Source organism: Pogona vitticeps, chromosome 5, assembly GCF_051106095.1.
Source record: "Pogona vitticeps strain Pit_001003342236 chromosome 5, PviZW2.1, whole genome shotgun sequence".
NCBI lineage: Eukaryota > Metazoa > Chordata > Lepidosauria > Squamata > Agamidae > Pogona > Pogona vitticeps.
In genome coordinates, this window is record NC_135787.1 from 143521178 (window position 1) to 143541940 (window position 20763).

The 20763-nt window shown below is 41.3% G+C and overlaps 1 protein-coding gene across 2 annotated transcripts in view; it reads left to right on the plus strand.

The window, feature by feature from the left end:
- Window positions 1–261: 261 nt before the first annotated feature.
- HMGA2 (high mobility group AT-hook 2) overlaps window positions 262–20763 on the plus strand; it is a 188732-nt gene continuing 168230 nt past the window's right edge. The window contains exons 1-2 of one of the 2 annotated variants that reach the window (XM_073000409.2): window positions 262–858; window positions 3811–3897. In XM_073000409.2, the coding sequence (XP_072856510.1) occupies window positions 742–858; window positions 3811–3897 (204 nt within the window). In that variant the 5' untranslated portion in view covers window positions 262–741. Of the gene's footprint in view, window positions 859–1029; window positions 1701–3810; window positions 3898–20763 lie in introns of those variants that run through there. The other variant, XM_073000410.2, reaches the window with a different exon arrangement.

Consider the following 20763-nt stretch of genomic DNA (forward strand, 5'->3'; position numbering starts at 1 on the left):
GCAACGTGCACGGTCCCATTCCGATCCAGCCGAAAGGCGCGCTGGGGTCTACTACGCCTCTTTTCCAATGTGTCTCCTCTTTGGCGGCGGCTGATCCCACCGAACGAGTGCGGACGGAGACCCTACTTGCTTTCCGCTCCTGAGAAGACGAGCGTCTCCTTCCCGCCCTCCCGCCCACCCAGGCAACCACCCACCTACCCACCCACCCACCCTTCCTGCTCTCGCTGAGCATTTCAAGAGCCTCGCGCTCTCTGCCTCTTTCTCTCCCCTCTCATTCCCCTACCCACCCACCGATCTCATTGTGTGTGTGTGTGAGTGTGTGTGTGTGTGAGAGAGTGAGTGAGTGAGAGAGTGAGTGTTCAAAACAAAACAGTGAATTGCTCCATCTTCCTGTCTTTCTCATCCTCGTGCTAAACTGTAACGAGAGATCTCGCCCCCCCCCCCCACGCAGCCAACCTCCTGCAGCGGCACCACCGCCGCCGCCGCCGCCGCCGCGACCATCACCACTACCATTGCCGCCTCCTCCTCCTCCTCCTCCTCCGCCCCCCTTTCTCCGCTTTTGGCAACACCAGGACGTCCGGTGTGGTGGTGGTGGTGGTGGTGCCGCCGCCACCGCCGCCGCTGCTGGGGGCAGCGACTCCAGGAGCTCGCCTTTTGAGTCCTCCCGTTGAGTCTCCAAGGTGCCTTGCGGAGAGCGCGGGCCAGCGGCCACGGAAACTCCGGGCGAGGAAGCGAGGCACGATGAGCACACGAGGCGAAGGAGCCGGCCAGCCGTCGACTTCCGCGGCTGCCCAAGAGCAACCTGCCGCCGCAGAGCCGCCGAAGAGGGGGCGAGGGAGACCCAGGAAGCAGCCGCAGGTCAGTCGCCTCGTTCAGCCAACCTTTGTCTCCTCCGGCCTCCCTCTCCCGCGCCCGCCCGGGGTAGCCGGTTTGGTGGCGGCGGGGCGGCGGCGCGGGGGGGGGGACGACGACTCGGGCGCGCACGTGCCTGGCCAGCAGGAAGCAGCTCGGCGTTGGCGCGGTGTGTTTGTGTGTCTGGCGAGGCGCGAGCGGTGGTGGTGTTATTTGTTGTTGTTGTTGTTGTTGTGGCGGCGGGCGCGTTTGCTCGGGGGGGGGGTTGCCCGGCGAAGCGGTACGCGAGCGAGCCTGGGGGAGAGGCTCTGAAGGACGAAAAGCCTTCTCGGGCAAGGGGAGGGAATGGTGTGTGTGTGTCTGTGGGCGCGGGCGCGCGCGCGCTTGTTCCCTTTTTTTAAAAGGCGAAAACTTCCCTCGGCCTTTTCCCCCTCTATTGTTTGGGCTTATTTCACCGGGCGGCGGCGGCGGCGGCGGCGGGGGGGGGCAAAGCAGCGACGGCGGTCCCACCAACCAGCGTTCGCGGCGGGCTCGTTGCGAGCTGGTTTTTAAAAAAACGGGAGGGTGCGAGCCGAGGAAGGGAGGAAAGAAAAGGACCGGGGCTGTCTTTGCCTCGGCTACGTCTCAATCGTGTAGATGTGCGTGTGGAAAGCGCGCGCGGGTGTGTGTGTGTGTGAGGTCGTCTCGCCGAGACTCTTGCCGCTTCCAGTCTAATCCTGCTCGACCTCACCCTCTAAACCCCCCCCCCCCCCAGTCCTGAACGGAGCCCGGGGGGGGGGAAGAGATGAGAGTGCCACACATTCCCCGGTTGTACAATGCAGAAGGGCAACCTCTATTGTCGGCTGAAGGTCTGCATTGCTTCTCGCGTGACTGTTTGAATTTCAAGTTGGGGGGGGAGAGAGAAGCCCTTTCCTCCTCTTGAGGAAGCTCGGGCTGCCCCTTTGGTGGAAGTGACCCTCCTTGGTTTGGGGTCCGAGCAAGGACATGGCTCTTTTGTGTAACTCCCGATTAAGCTGTATTTACTTACTGAACATTCGATGCCTTGGTTTTACCTCTCCCCCCCCCCGCCGCCCCCTTCTCTTTCCACAAGGTAGTGTGAAATCCAAAAATATTTTTGTACTTCTCAAAGTAAACAGCTCGGTGGGAATACCGGGGTTTGTCTACTCCTATGGAGCGATGTTGATTAAAAAAAAAAGTCTGCGGATGCAACCAATTAAGATTGCAGTCGCTGTTCTGCAGATCCCGCATGGAGAAGCTGGAGACTGGTCGGTTTTGTGGTTATTTCCTTGCCCTGATTTACATTTCCTTGGAAGTAGCGATCGTTAAGAGGGATTGCTACTAAGTTAAAAATTATTTCCGCGGGCTTAAAATGAAGTTTACTTCGTTCATTAGCCTCAGACCACTTTCTTCGGAACAAACGAGATGATCAGCAATCCGATCTAAGACCTGAAATGCAAGACACCTCGGAAAGCGGGTTCTCTTACGTTTGGAAGAATTGGGGGTGGGGGTGGGGGAATGAGCGCCAATTAATTCCTCATACTTACCCACTCATCCCCTCCTTTTCCGAACCAATGTGCAATCAAATACAGTATATCTACTGGAAATCAGATACAATAGTTTGAGCCCTTTGCGTTATCTTTGTCGAATTAGGAAGTTCACGTTTTCCCATTCTTAATATTCTCTGGTAGCCCTCGCCTGTACCAGCCTGTTTTGATCCCCGTCCCCCCCGCCCCCAAAGAAGTGTGTGTTTGTGTGTGCGTGTGTGTGTGTGTGTGTGGTGGTAGTGGTAGCAAGTCTATACGATTTGAGAATGGAATGCTTAGGGTTTCAATGGACTGCACAGAAAGACACACTCCCCCCCCCCGCCGCCATCCCACCCTGTATTTCCCTTCGTCTCTCCCAGTCGGTGCTCAGCACTGTATACTCTTGTGGCTTCTTTGGACCCATATTGTGTTAAATTGATGTAGAATCCTGTGCATTTCTACTCATAAGTAAGTTTGACTGCATTCAATAGGATTTAGTTCCTGTAAAGGACTGAGATGTTTCTTTCCTTCTTAGACCAAAGAGTCTTCTAATCTGAAGAGTGTTAGGACTACTGTAAGAAACTGCATTTAATGGGTCTTACCAACATCTCCCATCCAAATGAAATGCTCAACATTTGAAAGTGGATATGAATCCCCCCATTCCTTTATTACATATGATTCAATGAATAAATATTTGAAATGTAAATGCTTAATCATACCTATTTAAATGATTCTTTTATTTACAATCAAACAGGCACACCATTGCCTATTTAAATGATTCTTTTATTTACTATCAAACAGGCAAACTATTGGGGGGGGGGGAAAGCTAAAACATTTACTGCTGTTACATAGTTTGAATCCCAGGGACCTTTTAAAATCTGCGGTTTTTCATTTTATTAGATCATAATATAGACAAGCCCTGACCTACCCACCCCAACACACAGTGTATAACATACTGTTATATAAATGAAAAGTAGATTGCAAACCAGAAAACAAGCTGAAACTCCTTTGGAAATTTAAGACAAAAAACTGCCTATAATGTTAACCAACATTGATGTCTAAGTTTATAAATGTTGGAGATTTACATCTTATTTAAGTTTATTATATGATTATGAATGCAAATTAAATGAGCAATTATGAATTGGTGGTGAAAATCATGAAATATTAGAAATGCAAAAGTGACCCTTATTAAATACATTTGGTTAGAAAGATCTACCCAACTGATGTAGCTGGCAAACAATTTCATATTTGTGACCATGTCATAGCATTGGTCATGAAGGAACATTTTATTTAATGTGCCCCTCCACCAACTGCCCATACTTTCTACCCTTATTAAACCTGACTCATTCATTGACACCGTTGATTTTGTGCCATTGCTTGTACTTATAATCTTTGCTCAGATTTCTGCCACAATAGCATGTCTTCCTGTGTTTAGGAACCAACAGGAGAGCCTTCTCCTAAAAGACCAAGAGGAAGACCTAAAGGAAGCAAAAACAAGAGTCCATCTAAAGCAGCTCAAAAGGTAAGAATACTCCAGTGGAAGAGATTTGCTTGCATTACCATCCATCCACTCATTACTCAGTATCCAATGGGTTTCACTTATTTAACTTCTGAATTCGTGTTTTGTGCCATTTTATTCATATTGCATGCTTCAATGTTGTAGAATAGTCCTGAGTTTTCCTTGCCCCTTCTTATTTTAGAATTCTTGATACATAAGTGTACAGTCTTCTGAATTCAGAATTGTATTTTAGAAGAAACTGTAAATGTACAGCATTTTGAATGTTTAACAGAATTAAAATTTTCTGTAGGTTTCCTAACATTACACCCAAATAGTTGAGGTGGAATGTTTGTTGATTATGTACTTAGTAAATAAACCAGTGATTTATTGGTGGAAATCAGTATGTTTATATAAACACAGTCTTCAGAAGATAACTATCTCAATCTATCTTGTGTTTTTTAGTAATTAATTTCATGGAGGCAATTTTTGGGGGGTGGGGGAACAGCTATTTAATCATCATATTCAGAATATAATATTCTGGTCCATGGGGTCACGAAGAGTCAGACACGACTAAACGACTAAACAACAACAACATTCTGAATATTAGGAGATGAAGATTCTGATTGATCAGTTCAGGGATTAACTTACTTTAGTGTCACCAGCTGAGTTTTTTATTTTTATCTGTAAGGTTCAACAGAGGATGGGGCGGAGAAGGACTTAGTTTCATTCAAATGCACACATGTGGGCTTTAAAATAAACACAGGAGTCATGTTTCTGTAACAAGTCACACAGCAGGTAGCACTCTTAATTTACAAGTACTGTATGATGATGATGAAAACAAAGTCTTGCCAACCCTGGAAGTCTGGTATGGTGTTGATGTCTGTTGTACTAGTTTTGTTAATTGTTTTAAGGTATGTAGTGGAATGCCTTTAGTAGAGATTGTGGCTTGTGGGCTCCACTGGTTATAGCTGTTTTTAGGTTGGGGGATGGTTGTTTTATGCTCCCTGAGCACTACTTTTTTTGTGTTTAGTTTTGGGTGTTACAAATTTTCATAGCCACTTATGATAACTATTCTATTTAGTAGTTGACACTGTTTTGAGATATGCCTTGTTTTAATTCTTTTAAGCATCAATTGCAAGAAATCTCTTCTTTTTTCTTCCCCTGCTTGAGAAAAACAAAAAAGTTTGTTTTTTAAGGCATCTTCAGTCAATAAAGTGATAAATCTGTACTTTTTTCTCAAAAAGGATATTATATAACTACAAAGGATACAGAAAAGAGCAACCGAAATGATGATCATGAAGATTGGGTACCTCCCCAGTGAAAAAGGTTAATAAGATTTGAGGCTTTTTGGTTAGGAAAAAGGGACAGGATGTAATACAGAGGTATAAAATTATGCATGGTATGGAAGAAATGGATAGACAGATGTTGTTGTCCCTCCCTATTCAAGGTCATTGAATACATAAGGAGATACATAAGAAAATACTTGTTCACGCTGCACGTAGCTTAATTTTGCTACTACAGCATGAACACCATCTTGCATGGATTTAAATGAGAATTAGACAAATTCATAGATGATATTTTTATCTATGGATGCTAGTCATAATATCTCTATATTCCATCCAGTATCAGAGCTGTACTGCCACTGGATACCACTTACATGGGAACATGAGCAGGAGGTGGTGTTGAATACATGCCCTGCTTTTTTAACTTCCAGTAGCCATTTAGTCAAGGGACGTGGTGGCGCTGTGGGCTAAACCGCAGAAGCCTGTGCTGCAGGGTCAGAAGACCAAGCAGTCGTAAGATCGAATCCATGCGACGGAGTGAGCTCCCGTCGCTTGTCCCAGCTCCCGCCAACCTAGCGGTTCGAAAGCATGCAAATGCAAGTAGATAATTAGGTACCACCTCGGTGGAAAGGTAACGGCGTTCCGTGTCTAAGTCGCACTGGCCATGTGATCACGGAAGATTGTCTTCGGACAAAAACGCTGGCTCTATGGCTTGGAAACGGGGATGAGCACTGTCCCCTAGAGTCGAACACGACTGGACAAAAATTGTCAAGGGGAACCTTTACCTTTACCTAGCCATTTGGTCACCATTGTGAGAACTTTGGTTTATCAGTCAGAACTCTTGAGTTCTAGTTAAGAATTTCATAACACCAATTTCACTTACAGTTGTTTTATTTATCTGTTCCTCGTGTAGATGTAAAGATATACATCTTTCTTCAAGATGATAGAAGTAAAACTTATGTTCACCAGTTTGAATACTGAAATGTTTCCACAAAAATAAGGTTTAGGGATACTCTATAGAATGCAATTATGATTGCACCTTGCTGTATTTAAATATTTGATAAACAAGAAACATATTCAGTGTGATCTTAACCATATATATGTAAATATCTACTCCATGGATTTCAGTGAAAATTGCTAATTAATTATGCTTAGGATTATAGGTGTAGATGGAAATATTCATTACACTATATTTCCAGGATCATTTTGAATATGCATTTGATTTTAGACAGAATTGGGAATTGAACTATTTTAATTTTGAGTTTTCAGAGTTAATCAAGACATAAATTTATGAAGTAAAAAGTTGCGCTCTTGGTTTATAATCAATTTGACCAAGAATCAGATCTTTTAAAAAAATTACTGATGGCTTTCAGATATCCATTCCATTTCACTTTAGTTTCATGTAAACTAAAAGTTCTACTTTTTCAGCATGTTCCATTGAAAGGAATAGACGTAATGAAAATTACAGCGAAGAATCACCTGTGCCATTGTTTGGCTTTAATTTATTGAAATAGGTTATATGTAAAAAGTTACAAGCAGGCCCTGTTGGTGAATGAATAGGAGCCACATGAACTGAGCAAAGATAGGGCCACCTCATTCCCACAACCCATTCCAAAGGGTTAGGAGATTTTTCATAATACAGTCATAGTACAATTTAGAAGATCTACAGTAGATGTTGAACCTGCAAGAAATACCTTCAGCTGGGAAGCTTTTCTTTGTGTTGTTTAAATGTTCTCCTCATGAGTTAGATTCATGCCCATTTTTTAGTTAAAGAATGTTTGCATGGAAGTTTCAGCTGACCTCATCCTAGAGATCTGTACACACATGAGTTTATATGTCTGTTTCTTTTGCATGCAGGGGCTGCCCTGCTCTTTCATTCCATTACAGGGAACAACTCTTCTTATACAAAAAAAATTCATAAAAATTGATCTCTTTACTTTACATATATATAAAGCACAGCATTACATTGTGACTACCATTTCAGAGTCCACTGCATTTGTGTGTAGGTTTAAAGCACACCTTTACGTGATATTATATAACATAAACTGGATGTTTCTTATAGCAGTTCAAACTGCTGCTAAATATTTGCTGTTTTTAAAAAAGTTGATTTGGGGAGGAAATGATACCAATTTATTATGGTACGTATTTGTACTGGGATATATTTATTAAACGACAACAAAAAGTTTATATGTGCTCTATTTCCAGTTTTCAAAATGCTAGTTGTTAACTGCTAAGGTCATTTTACCCACAAAGGTGGTTCTATATGTAATGAAAAGTTGCTGGAATTTGTGGTGAATAATGGGTGGCCTTTTTCTCAAAGTGAGCTAATTGAAATGTATTATGCTTACAACATCCAAGATAAATGTGCCACTAGAATTCACAGAGGGGATCTAAAAAGGCACTCATGATTAACTGATAAGGTGTTCTGTTGCAAATTCTTATACATCATAATTTTTTAAAAAAATGTGTTATACAGCTGATAAGGAATCCTAAAATTCCCAGAAAGTGGTGTACCTTGTTTTATTATAACTTGGAAGCAAAGTCCATTGAAATTATCTTGGGATACTGATGATTCTGTGCACTTAAAATTTCTTGATGCATAGTGAATTTTGTTTGCTTTATTTAAAATCCATATGTTTGGACTTAAAAACTAGCCTTGGGATATTAAGAAACAAATTGAGCTTGTTGGGAAATTAACAGTTTGAAACTTGACAATGCATACAAACTGCTGCAGTGCCATCTGAGCTGCTTGTTTTCTTGTCTGACACACAAAGTCCAAGAGGGCTGTTTAAAAAGTCATGTTAAACCCACAGCTAAATGAATTGGTAATCTAAAAGCCATTTCCAAATATTGGAGGAATAGTTTTTTTTCTCATATTAAAACCATAATTTAAAAACAATATTGTTGTTGACTCTTTTCAAATTTAAGTCCATAGAGAGATCATAATGAGAGATTACCAAGCAAATAGAGAGAAAGAAGAATGTAATTAATTTGTATTTTACAATTATTATTCATAAATTTCTACCTCTGAATGAATTCTGATGAGAAAATCTTTTCCTAAAATAGTTGATAATGGGAAGGGTTTTTTTAAACATAAAGAAACCCTATTGACAAATGTCTGTAGGAATGTCTTTTCTCTATATAAGCACTTCAGCTGTCCATATTCTATATTCGTTCTTGGTAAAAATACATATATAGTTGTTTGTTTGGAACAAAGAGGAATTCTTGGGCTGTATTTAGAAGAATAGCTACTTGGATATAAGTTTCATTAAAATCAACAGGCCATGTAAGGACAGGTTAAAAGTGGTATCAAATCATATTTGCTTTGTTTTTAAAAAGCATGGCTCTATCTTGAAAATGACCACTTTATTATAAAAATTCTTAAATAAGAAACTGCTGTGATGCATTAAGAGTAGAACTTTTTTTATGCTATACACTTGCTGGGAAAATGTGCTAGTGGCTGTTTACGAAAAACTGTTCAAAGTGCATGTGAATATCTTGGATATTGTTTATTTGCCATTTTTCAAACAATATCACCCATAGTAGCCAATCAAACACTGAGGAAGAAGCCTGATTTATAAGTACTTCTCATCCAGATGTAGATCACCATTTATTTATACCTGGGAAGAGATGATAACTCGTACCCTACTTTGTAGTCAAATATAAAATACAGTATAGCAGGTATTCTCTCCCACCTGCCTTCCGCGTAGTAGAGATCATCTCAAGAACTGGCTTGCTTAATACGTTACCTTAGTTCAGTAAGGTTTTTTCCAGCTTGTCAAAGACTGATATCAGAGTTCATCTCCATAATTTGAAGTACACTTTTTATAAAATGCAAGGTGTTTTGTGACAGACCTAACCAACATACAGGTTTGGGTTGATCCTTCTAAGAGACTTTGCAGTCACTGCCATGATCATATTGACAAGTTAGAAAATTTTAAATGTTGGCTGGTAGCATAAATCTATTCCAGCTATATACTCCGCATGCTGGTATGGCTTTCATGACTTGCCTTTGATGATTTAGTAAGAAATTGCAGAATTAACCTCTCCGAAGGTCTGTGTTTGTGGCTGGGCAAAGGAAAAAAAAATCAGAAACTGGATGTACAGTACCAACAATCAGTGTGATCTCTTACTTTAAAATGGGCTGTACGGATTCTTTGGATGTTGACCTCAGGGGTCTGGTGTAACAGAGGGTTTTCCCCCCTTAAACATGTTGAACAGGAAAAAAATTGGAGTGTTGAGAAGGACTTCACCTCCTGAGCCTTCCTGGCAGTTTCATTTATGCTGTCCTTAATTGAAGGACCTTTACATGATTGGTGAAAAGTCTCCCTTTTAGTAAGAAAAAAAGATAATATGAAAAATATCCTAAAACTCATAGTTGCTTAAAAGAATCTTCCCTGTTGTCCTTGAAGTATCATCCTACCTAGAATTGCTTCTCTGTCTAGATATACTGTAATACTGTCACCGACAAAAGTATATATATTACATGTTAATGGATGTTTTCCCTCTGTGGAAGAAAGATATAGGCGTTTTTGTATTTAAATCAGAGCCTGAAAATGTTACTTTTTGGCTTCTGCTAAGCCATATCTTCTTGGGGGATCCTGGAAACATTTGTAACCTGATTTTATCCTTGCATAAAATAAACTTACATGAGCCTTGCAGATTTTACAGCTAAGTATCTGGTGAGCTCCAATTACCATAATCACTAGGAAATACTGGTTTGGGTTCCCCACCCCCCTTCAAACAAACTGCTGTATGTTTTCTAGGAGAACGTCACAAATTGTTTCTAACAGTCATTTCCAATTACAGTACTTGTATTTCTTTCAATGTTTGTATTTTTCAGATACCTTGTTTTTAACAGTTACTAGTAATTGCACATATTTCTCTAAGCATTTATATTCTCTAAACATTTATTATTTAGAAGTTCAACTTTAGTATACTTTCAATTTAAGGTGCGTTAAATAAATGTTCAGTCCTGTTCACACTTACTTGGAAGTAAGCTCCACTGAATTTAGTGGGGCGTACACTCAGATAAACATTAATAGGACAGGACTGTAAGTTTTTCAAGGTAAGAATACCATTACTTTCCTGTAAACTCTTTCTGTTTGTTTATCATGCCTTTCCATATTAAAGCATTGCAGGCTGGAATGTACCTTTGTTTTTCTCCTCACTGTGAGCAACATCTGATGTTAAAAGTATATCGCAAGAGCGTTGCATGAAGATGCTATTGTTGGCCAGAAAGAAAGCTGCTGCTGCTCCTCCTTCTCCTCCTCCTCGTCTTCCTCCTCCTCCTGAGTATTTTAGTGCAAAAAAGGAAAACAATGGCTCCTCATCCAAAACATGAACTTGGAAGATCTATCTCCTACTTCTTTAGATAATTATCTGAAATCCTGATACTGTTTACATGTGAGAAAGATATCTCTTCTGAGTAACCAAGGGAAACATTTGCTCTCATAGTGGTGGGGGTGGGTATTGGCGAGCAGTCAATGGGCAGCCGTGAGAGGTGAACCGGCACAGCTGCTCCTCTGCCTCCTCCTGCTCCTGCCCTTGATTGCCTCCTCCAGCAGCAGTGCCGGGGCTCACCTCCAGCTCACATTGCTGCCTTGTCCCCTGCTCGAAGGGAGGCCACAAGTGGCGCTGGAGGTAATCTGGCAACGGCAGCAGTAGTCAATGGGCAGCTGCAAGAGGCGGCTGAGTATGGCTGTTCTTTCGCCTCCGCCTCCTTCCATGTATAAAATGACCCTCAATTTTTCCTCTAATTATTTTAGGGAAAAGTGTCATTTTATACACGGATCATTATGAATTTAATAATTGTATTTTCGTCTTTTTAAAAAAAAATAAAACAGTTGTAGCAGGGCACAGGGCAAGCAAGGTGAGGACAGTGGTTCTTTTCCTTTATTCTCTTTCCCTTTCCTGTGTAATTTCTTGTCTTCTGTTCTTGCCTGCTGTTGTACCTCTTGCTTCCACCCTGCCCCAGAGTTACACCATAAGGAAATAATCTAAAAAGCTATACTCTGTCCGGAGTTATTGTGAACCAATCATATACAGTACTCATATTTTCCTTCCTTATCCATTCTTCCAGTTTTAATGGGGTCTATATAGTGTGATGCAGTTGATGATAAAGTATGATTTCTGAGGTGAAAGCCCCATTTTAAAATCTTAGTTAAGTCATGGCATCAGTGCCCTTTATCAATTAATGATCTCCCCCACATCTGTAAATAATACAAGAAGAATAAAACTAGCCCATCTTACAATGTTGTGAATAAGAATTATTAAAAACGGTTTAATAATTAGAAAAAAAATGCTGTTTTAAGTAAATACTGAAGGCTTACCCTTTAAGAGAAACAAATTTATTGTGGCATAAGCTTTGTGGACTAAATCTGCTTTGGTATGCCTCTGCTAAAAAGGGCTTTGACTTACCCGTATTTGTGGTATTATACTTTTATTTGCCTTTAAGGTACCATAAGAGTGGGAGGATTTTGCTGCAATGGGGCCACCCCTCTGGGATATGTAACTGTTGCTCATTTTGAAAAGAATAACTGCTCTCAGGAATGACACTTGTGTCTTAGGATACATGAAAATATAATACATGGGTAAAATGGTAAAATTACATTTTAAAACATAGACATGGTTTTGGGGAAAACATCTGCAATGTTGTTCTTAGAATCAGATCTTCTCCATTCACTGTCCTAAGATGAGGTCACAATACCCTTGTTTCCCATTAGCCTACACCAGCAGAAGGTCAGGGTGGGCTGTACTGTTGCCAAGATAAGCCAAAGGAATTTGCTCCATTGTTTAACTGTAGTGTTTTTTATGGTATTTGTCATAATGGAATATAATATAATAGTAGCAGCAGATTCAACATGACATTGTTTATTTGTGAAGAGCACTGTAATTATGAAATTGGGTATCCTATCAAGCCCTGTGCCAAAATTTTTGATTCTGTCATGCAACCTGAAAGTTTTATGAGGCTACCCTTAACAATGTTAAGTGATAATACAGTACCAGTTTAGGGTTCCAATTTAACATAAGAAAATCTAACATTATCCTTTTTACTCAAAACCTATGCCAATGTTTGTAGAACTTTTGTAGGGATTTGCAATGCAAACCATGTGTAAATGTTATCCTCATAGGGTGACCAAATGAGAGGGACAGGGCTCCTGTACCTTTAATAGCTGTATGGTGGAGGAAATTTTAGCAGGTGGCACTTCTGTTAAAAGCTCTGGCTGTTGAAATTTCTTCTGCTTAGCAGCTATTAAAGGTACAGGAGCCCTGCCCCCCCCCCATCAGTGTGGGGGTCCTACTGAACTCACCAAACCTAAACAGTAGAGATGAGCATTGATAAAGTAATCCCTGTCCAGGCTGAACTGTCTTACGTGATTAGCTGAAGGAGAAGGCAGAAGAAGGAAGAGGAGGCTGCCAATAGTGAGTGGGTTGTCACACTGGGAATGCGGGGAGGGAGGTGCATATTGCACAAGGAATGGGCAAGTGTACAGGGGAGATGGGTGCCGTGCCCATACAATGCCTTTGCGGGTTCAACGACAACTCGGCTTGGACAGGGACAATGTAATTTCATGCCCATCTCTATTAAACAGTATTGTGCACTGTGTAGTTTTGTACAGTAAGCCCCTACCACGCTGGGTATATCAGTTATAAAGTTAGGGCTGATGTCACAAAATCCTGTACAAGTACTAAAAAATGTTGTCATAGTTTTTGTAGTGAGAGGGATGACAATGGATGTTGAGATTTTAACTAAAACTCTAATTTGATGTGTCAGTTATTCAATTGAGGGTAGCATTACAAAACCATTACAAAGTATTTTCTAGCTTGGGAAGGAAGAATACTAGATTTTGGAATTCATTGTTAACATAATTGTGTCAACCAGTTTCATCCTGGGGTTTATTGAGCGTCTGTGCCTGCTTGCGCATCTTTTTGTAATCTTTTACTTCTTTTGTAACTAATTAGGGATTAAATCAACACTTTACATCTGTTGAGAAGAACAGTTTTTTTTAATGCATCATTGCAGTGGAAGTCTAGCTCCTCCAGGAATTTACTTGTAAGGTAGCATATAAGTCAACCTTAGCAAAATACTGAGGCTGTCACTCCTTCGTGTTTTATACAGTGGTGCCTCGCTTAACGACGATAATTCATTCCAGGAAAATTGTCGTTAAGCGAAAACATCATAAAGAAAAAAACCATTGAAACACATTGAAACTTGTTCAATGCATTCCAATGGGGTAAAAACTCACCGTCCAGCAAAGATCCTCCATACAGCGGCCATTTTCACTGCCTGTATAGCGAGGAATCCATCCCTAAACACAGCGGGGAGCCATTTTAATTACCCGGTAGCCATTTTGAAACCGCCGATCAGCTGTTCGAAAAGCGTCATTTTGCGAAGAATCGGTTCCCGAAGCAGGGGACCAATCATCGCAAAGCGAAATTCCCCCATTTAGACCATCGTTTTGTGATCGCAATTGCAATTGCAAAAGGATCGTCATTAAGCAGATTCATCGTAATGCGGGGCAATCGTAAAGCAGCATATATCCTTACTTTTTGTAGGTAGACTCCAATAATACTTTCAAAAAAGTTAGAGTTACTTTGCAAGTAATCCAGAGTGATGGTATTTCTAGGGCATCAAAGAGAAGCTTCCCTCAACAGATCTCATGCTGTGTTGCAGAGGCTGCCAGACTGCAACTTTTGGATTGACTAATAGAAGGCTGGCTGAGTTGCTCCTGCGTAAAGAGGTACCTGAGGTTTGCGATGGACAAAGTAGTTTATCTCTGGACCATGCTATTTGAACATTTTTGTTTGTTTAAAATATTTTTACCCCTAAAAGAACCCAAAGTGGCTTACAGTATTAAAAAGACTATATTTAAAAGCTAAGAAAAGTAAATATACGAATATTTAAAAAGAATTAAAGAAGTATTTATGTTCACTCATAAATCTGTTCTGTCTCATTACCTTGTTAGTCTGATTGTTTTTTTAAACAGTATGAACATATATATATATATGTATTCGAATATAAATATTCAAATATATAGAAAAATATTTAAATATATATATTCATATATATTCAAATATGTTTTCAAAAGCTGTTGGCCAGAATCCCAGATTTACATAACTCACTGCACAACTGCATAACTCACTGTGGCAAATTGCCATGCATTAAAAATGTGGTGGTAGTGCTCTTAAGAACAAAAAAAAATTTGCAGTAAGCTTCTGACCACTGTCTTTCAAAACAAGTACCTGAAAACAAATCTGATAAGTTTTGGAGTGAAGAACTACATCAGACGGTTTTGGAAGTGTGCAAGCTATTGATAACTATCTGCATGTTTGCAATGGTGTACATTCTAAATGAAAATTACAGAAACTAAATAGATGAGGCATCTCTACGTAAAATACTCTCCATCTGTTCCAGAGTTTTCTGGAAATTTGGAGGACAGTAATATAATGTTCGGTTCAGTGTTTAGTGTGAATGGGACTTTAGTCATTGATAATTACATTTGAACATCATAGATGTATTATAAAACGTATGTACATATCTTTCCTCAATATGTAGTAAGGAATAGTAGATGGTGGTATTGTATTTTTTTAAAGAATAATTGAAGACTCTGATTAGAGTTTGCAAGCTCAATATTGTGCACCATCCAGTGCACCATCAGATAGCCAGAGATCATCTGCTTGAGCCAATAGACAGAAAATCTAGAGGATTGGATATAAATCTTAGAAGAAAGGTATCATGGCATTCAGAGGCCCAGATCAACCTTTAGGTAGAATGAAGCAACCAAGTCAAGTGGCAAATGTTTAGGGGCAATAGTGGTAGACTTTCAGCTCCTTCTCTTGAGGCATGTGATTCCTCTTGAAGCACAAAACTCTGCCATTTTGTCTGTCTGGATGCCCAACATTTTATATCAGGCAAAAATAAAAGTTAAATAAAAAAATAAAGAAGACACTAACATTGGAGCACGTTAAAGACTAACTGCTATGTTTTAATGTGAGGTTCTGTGGACAATTCCCTCAGACAAATCCTTTAAAAGGACTGAGGAATTTGACTTGTCCATGAAACCTCACGTTGAAATACAGCAGTCAGACCGAGGGCACAGCAACTTGTCCTTTCACAGAATCACAGATTTGGAGGAGGCCACAGGGGCATCGAGTCCAATCCCTTGCCATGCAGGAACTCCATCCAAGCACTCCCGACAGATGGCCATCCAGCCTCTACTTAAAAACCTCCAAAGAAGGAGACTCCACCACATTCTGATGCAGCATATTCCACTGCCGACCAGCTCTGACTGTCAGGAAGTTCTTCCTGAAATTCAGGTGGAATCTCTTTTCCTGTAGCTTGAAACCATTGCTCCTTGTCCTAGTGCCTGGAGCTGTGGAAAACAAGCATGTCCCTTCAGATATTTAAACATGGCCATCATGTCCCCTCGTAACCTTCTGTTTGTACGGCTAATCATTCCCAGCCCCCTAAGGTGCTCCTCATAGGACATGGCTTCCAAACCTTTGACCATTTTGGTCGCCCTCCTTCGGACACGCTCCAGGTTGTCAACATCCTTCTTGAATTGAGGTGCCCAGAACTGGACACAGTGCTCCAGGTGAGGTCTGACCAAAGCAAAATAGAGTGGTACTATCACTTCCCTTGATCTAGACACTATACTCCTATTGATGCAACCAAAAAATTGCATTGGCTTTCTTGGCAGCTGCATCATACTGCTGACTCATGTTCAGTTTGTGGTCTACCAAGACTCCTAGATCCCTTTCACAGGTACTGTTGTCTAGCCAGGTGTCTTCCATCCTATATCTTTGCAGTTCATTTTTTCTGCCTAGGTGTAGGGCTTTACATTTCTCCCTTTTGAAATTCATTTTATTAGTTTTGGCCCAGGACTCTAATCTGTCAAGGTCATTTGAATTTTAATCCTGTCCTCTAGAGAATTTAAGAAATCCCCATCCATCCTGAACTCCCTTCTCTTTCAGTATCTTTGTCCATGGAATTACAGCCAGTAATTCCCTAATTCTACCGAAATTGGCTTTCTTAAAGTCTAGAACACTGGTTCTTAACCTTGGGTTACTCAGGAGTTTTGGACTGCAACTCCCAGAAGCCTTCACCACCAACTGTGCTGGCTGGGGCTTCTGGGAGTTGCAGTTCAAAAACATCCGAGTAACAAAGGTTAAGAACCACTGGTCTAGAATGCATGTCGCTGCACTTGGTTTCCTCTTCCCACTGTATAACAAATTACAAGAGAGCGTAGTCACTCCCACCTAAGGATCCCACCACTTCAACCCCATCCCTGCTGGTTAAGATCAGATCTAAAATAGCTGATCCCCTTGTTGCCTCTTCCACCTTCTGGACCAGGTAAGGAATTTGCTGGACCTTATGTTCTTGGCAGAGTTTGACTGCCAACATATATCGGGATAGTTGAAATCTCCCATTACTACTGCATCTCTCGCTTTTGAATATGTGGCCATCTGCTTCAGGAAGGCATCATCCAACTCCTCGGGCTGGCTTGGTGGTCTGTAGTATACCCCCACAATGATATCCCTCTTGCTTCTCTCCCCCTTAATTCTTACCCAGATGCTCTCAACCTGGCTTCCTGGATTTAAGTCCTGGATCTCTTCACAAGTATAAACATCCTTGACATATAAAGCTACTCTTCCTCCTTTCTTGCTAGGTCTATCTCTCCAAAATAGTTTATACCACCCAATAACTACTACATTCCAGTCATGAGTTTCATCCCACCAGGTTTCAGTGATACCTATTTTATTTATTTTGCTGTATTAAGAGTTCCAGTTCATCTCGTTTATTTCTCATTGTTTGTGCATTAGTGTAGAGACATTTAGGACCATGTGTGTTTTCTTCCCCTTGTTGTTCTCTAGTACTACTTGCCCCGCTGGGCTTTTCCTGCCAGCACTTCCTGAATTTCTGCCCTGAATACTATTCTCTCCCCCCCAAACTCAGTTTAAAGCTCTCCTGATCAGATTTGTGAGCCTCTTAGCAAAAACATTACTGCCAACAGCTGTGAGGTGCACCCCATCCCCTGCCAAAAGACGATCTTTGTGAAATAGCAGACCATGGTCCAAGAGGCCAATTCATTCCTTGTGGCACCATCTGTGGAGCCAGTTGTTCATCTCCATTATTCTTCTCTCCCTTCGTGGGCCATGTCCTTCAACAGGGAGGAGAAATGAGGTTACAGCCTGTGCACCCAGGTCCTTCAGCTTCCTACCCATATCCTCATAATCCTTTCTGATGTCCTGGAAGTGGTGCCTTGCAGTGTCATTGGTTCTCACATGAACCAAAAGGAAGGATTAAGAGTCAGTGGGCTTAATGAGTCTTGTCACTCTCTCTGTTACATCATGAATTTTGGCTCCAGGGAGACAGCACACCTCACGATTCATCTTGTCAGGCTTGCAGATTGTGGCTTCTGTTCCTCTGAGCAAGGAGTCCCCAACCAGCACAACTCGTCTCCTCTGAAGCTTGGTAAGGGACACTTGATGTACAGATTCTTCCTGGGTCCTCTGGATATTGTCTGCAGGCTGAGACTGCTGCTCTTGCTGCTGTTCCATTTCCTGATTAATAAGGGAGAGAGGTTGGAATCTATTCTGTAGCTTCAAACTCTCTGTAAGGTTCCTGGGCCTTCTACCTCTGTGTGTGACATTCCTCCATGTATCTACACCCTGTATTTGTGAACTGCCTTCCTCCTCAATGATGTTTTCCATGTGTTCTGTATGGAAGATGATCTTCAGTGCCCCATCCAAGAAATCCTCATGCTCCCTAGTGATCCAAAGATTAGAAACATGGGCCTCCAGCTGCCAGACCTTATCTTCCAAGTGGGCCACCAACTTCCACTTGGTGCATGCGTAGACAGGCACATCCTTTGGCAAGAACACAAACATGCCACGGCTGTTGCAGGTGACTGGAGTGACTCTGTCACTCTCCATATTGAACAATTAGGTCAGTCAATTTTTTTAAAAAAAGAAGAAAGGAAGTCTGATCCTCTCCCTAAAACTCCCCTGCTAAACACCATGTAAGCACCCCTGTTTGCCTTGCCTGTTTGCCAAGAACCGAGAGCACACAGTCAGAAACAAACGTACTCATAGAAACTTTCAAAAAACCCAAACATCCAGTCGAGGATGGCCTCCCTGACACAGCTCTCCTTCTGCTCCCTCTGCAGGGACTGAGCTTAAAGCTGCTGGAAGCACTTGTATGGAGCTAAGCTGCTCGCTCCACCCCCAGGGGCTCAGGAGAAGCCCCGCCCCCTCAGACCCTGTGCTCAGGGAAACACGTGGTCAGAAACAAACTTACAGAAACCTTTAAACACACACACACACAGTTGAAGATGGCCTCCCAGACACCACTATACAGTGGTGCCTCGCATAACGAGCGCACCGTTTAATGATGAATCCGCATAGCAACGCGTTTTTTGTGATCGCTAATGCGATCACATTGCAATGTTTAGATAGGCTAAACATCGCATTGCGATGATCGGTAAGCGTTTCGCTTACTGATCTTAGCATTGCAATGTTTAGAAAACAGCTGATCGGCAGTTCCAAAATGGCCGCCAGATCAGCAAAATGGCCGCCTGCAGCATTTTTGCGCCCTGCCCTCGCTTACTGGGCAGCGAAAATGGCGGCCAGATGGGGGAATCTTCGCTTACCAGTGAGTTCCCCCCCCATAGGAACGCATTAAACAGAGTTTAATGTGTTCCTATGGGTCCCCCCCCCGCATAGTGATGAATCCGGATAGCGACGTTAATCCTGGAACGGATTAATATCGCTATGCGGGGCACCACTGTACTTCTGCTCCCTCTGCAGGGACTTTGCCTCAGGTAGCAAAATATCTTAGGTATGCTGACTACCACATTAGAGGCACACTCAACTGGAATTCAGGCTGTAACTCAAGGACAGATATGCTTCCTTACATAGGCAGCCAGAGCTGTTTTAATGTTTTCCCAAGAAAGTTTCATCTTATACTATGTACTGGTATTAATGATTAAAGAGGAAGTTGTCTTTTTAACAAGTTTGAAGTGATAATTTTGCCTTTCAATAATGTAAATTTTATATTTTCACACGTTTCTGCTTTGTGATGTGGTCAAAATATTCAGCTACATTTATAGTTTCAAGGGGTACTAGAAACTGGCTGGAATATTTTCCCAGCTCTTAGATGAATTCTCTTTACATGGCATAGCCATGTACAGTACAAAGATTTCCCATTGCCAACTGGCACATTAAGATGATCGATTTCCGAAAAAAAAAAACCAAAACATGTGCACACTCTATTAATTACACAGCAGTGCCACTACTGGGATTAAATGGGATTTCTTAAAGCCTAAAATTGTGAGATGTATGGTAAAACTGTGTTAATCACAGCTGCAAAGGGAGTAAAAGGAAATTTCTAAATCTCCCAGTTGTGGAGGAAAACCTGAATGGAACTGCATAATGCCTCTAAAGGGTTCAAAAGCCAAATTAAAAAAAAATACATCAAATGCATTGTTTTGCCTTAAAACATTTAATCTGTTTTTTAAAATCTTGTCTGCTTTCATTATGAATTTTGGACATAAGGATCTAATGATTTTTTTTCCATGGGACCAGTCACTTTAGTCTGTTCTGTTCCTGAATGTTCATATTTAAACAGCACAAACACACTGGGTGGGAAACATGGCTATTCCGAACAACTATGTCCCTTCTGCCACTTTACATGCTGTTTTGTCCCAGTTGGGCATTGTCTTACACTGTTTTTGTTTTTGTTTTTGCTGTTAACTGTCTAGCCTTTCTTGTACAGGTTTGCTAGCAACTAATCAGATCTGAGTTTGCGTTGCCGCTTTTGATAGATTAACCTTGGCAGATCTCATTTTGGTCTGGCTCTCTGTGCCTTGTATGTCCTGGTTGCTGCCTGGAGAGCATTTTTTTTTTTTTATAAAAAAATGCCTTTTAACCTAATCCTATGATTCTTTATCCCTGTTTACTGCCAATCTTGCATTTCCTTCTTCAGTGATGCATTTATAACTCTGTCTAAGCGGGTAGATAAAGCAGACCTCAGAGTTTGAATGGATGCAAGTTTAAATATCTGGCTAAACATAGACTGAAATCCTGTTGTACTGCTACATAGAAGACAAGCAAATTGCCTCAAGTTAAGAAATCTCCATAGACATTATCTGTTGCATTCTGTGTCACGTGACTTGATGTGCAACAGGTAATGTCAACAGAGATTTCTAGGGCTCCACACTACACTTATGTACCCTGTTTCTCCAAACATAAGACCTAACCTGAAAATAAGCCCTAGTCTGATTTTTCAGGATGCTCGTAATATAAGCTCTACCCCAAAAATAAGCCCCAGTTAAGTGAAACCCCACCTTCCACCATTGTGCAGCAACCAGAAGAAGATGACATGACTGTATTTGAATAAATGTAGATTGTTGTACATGAAAAAAATTAAACATCCCCTGAAAATAAGCCCTAAGGCATTTTTGGAGCAAAAATTAATAAAAGACCCTGTCTTACTTTCAGGGAAACACGATATCTATTGACTGCATATCCCAACTTTCTGCCTCCAAATTGCAGGATTCTGGATTGCATGGTGTTTTGACACAGACATCTATACAAAGATAGG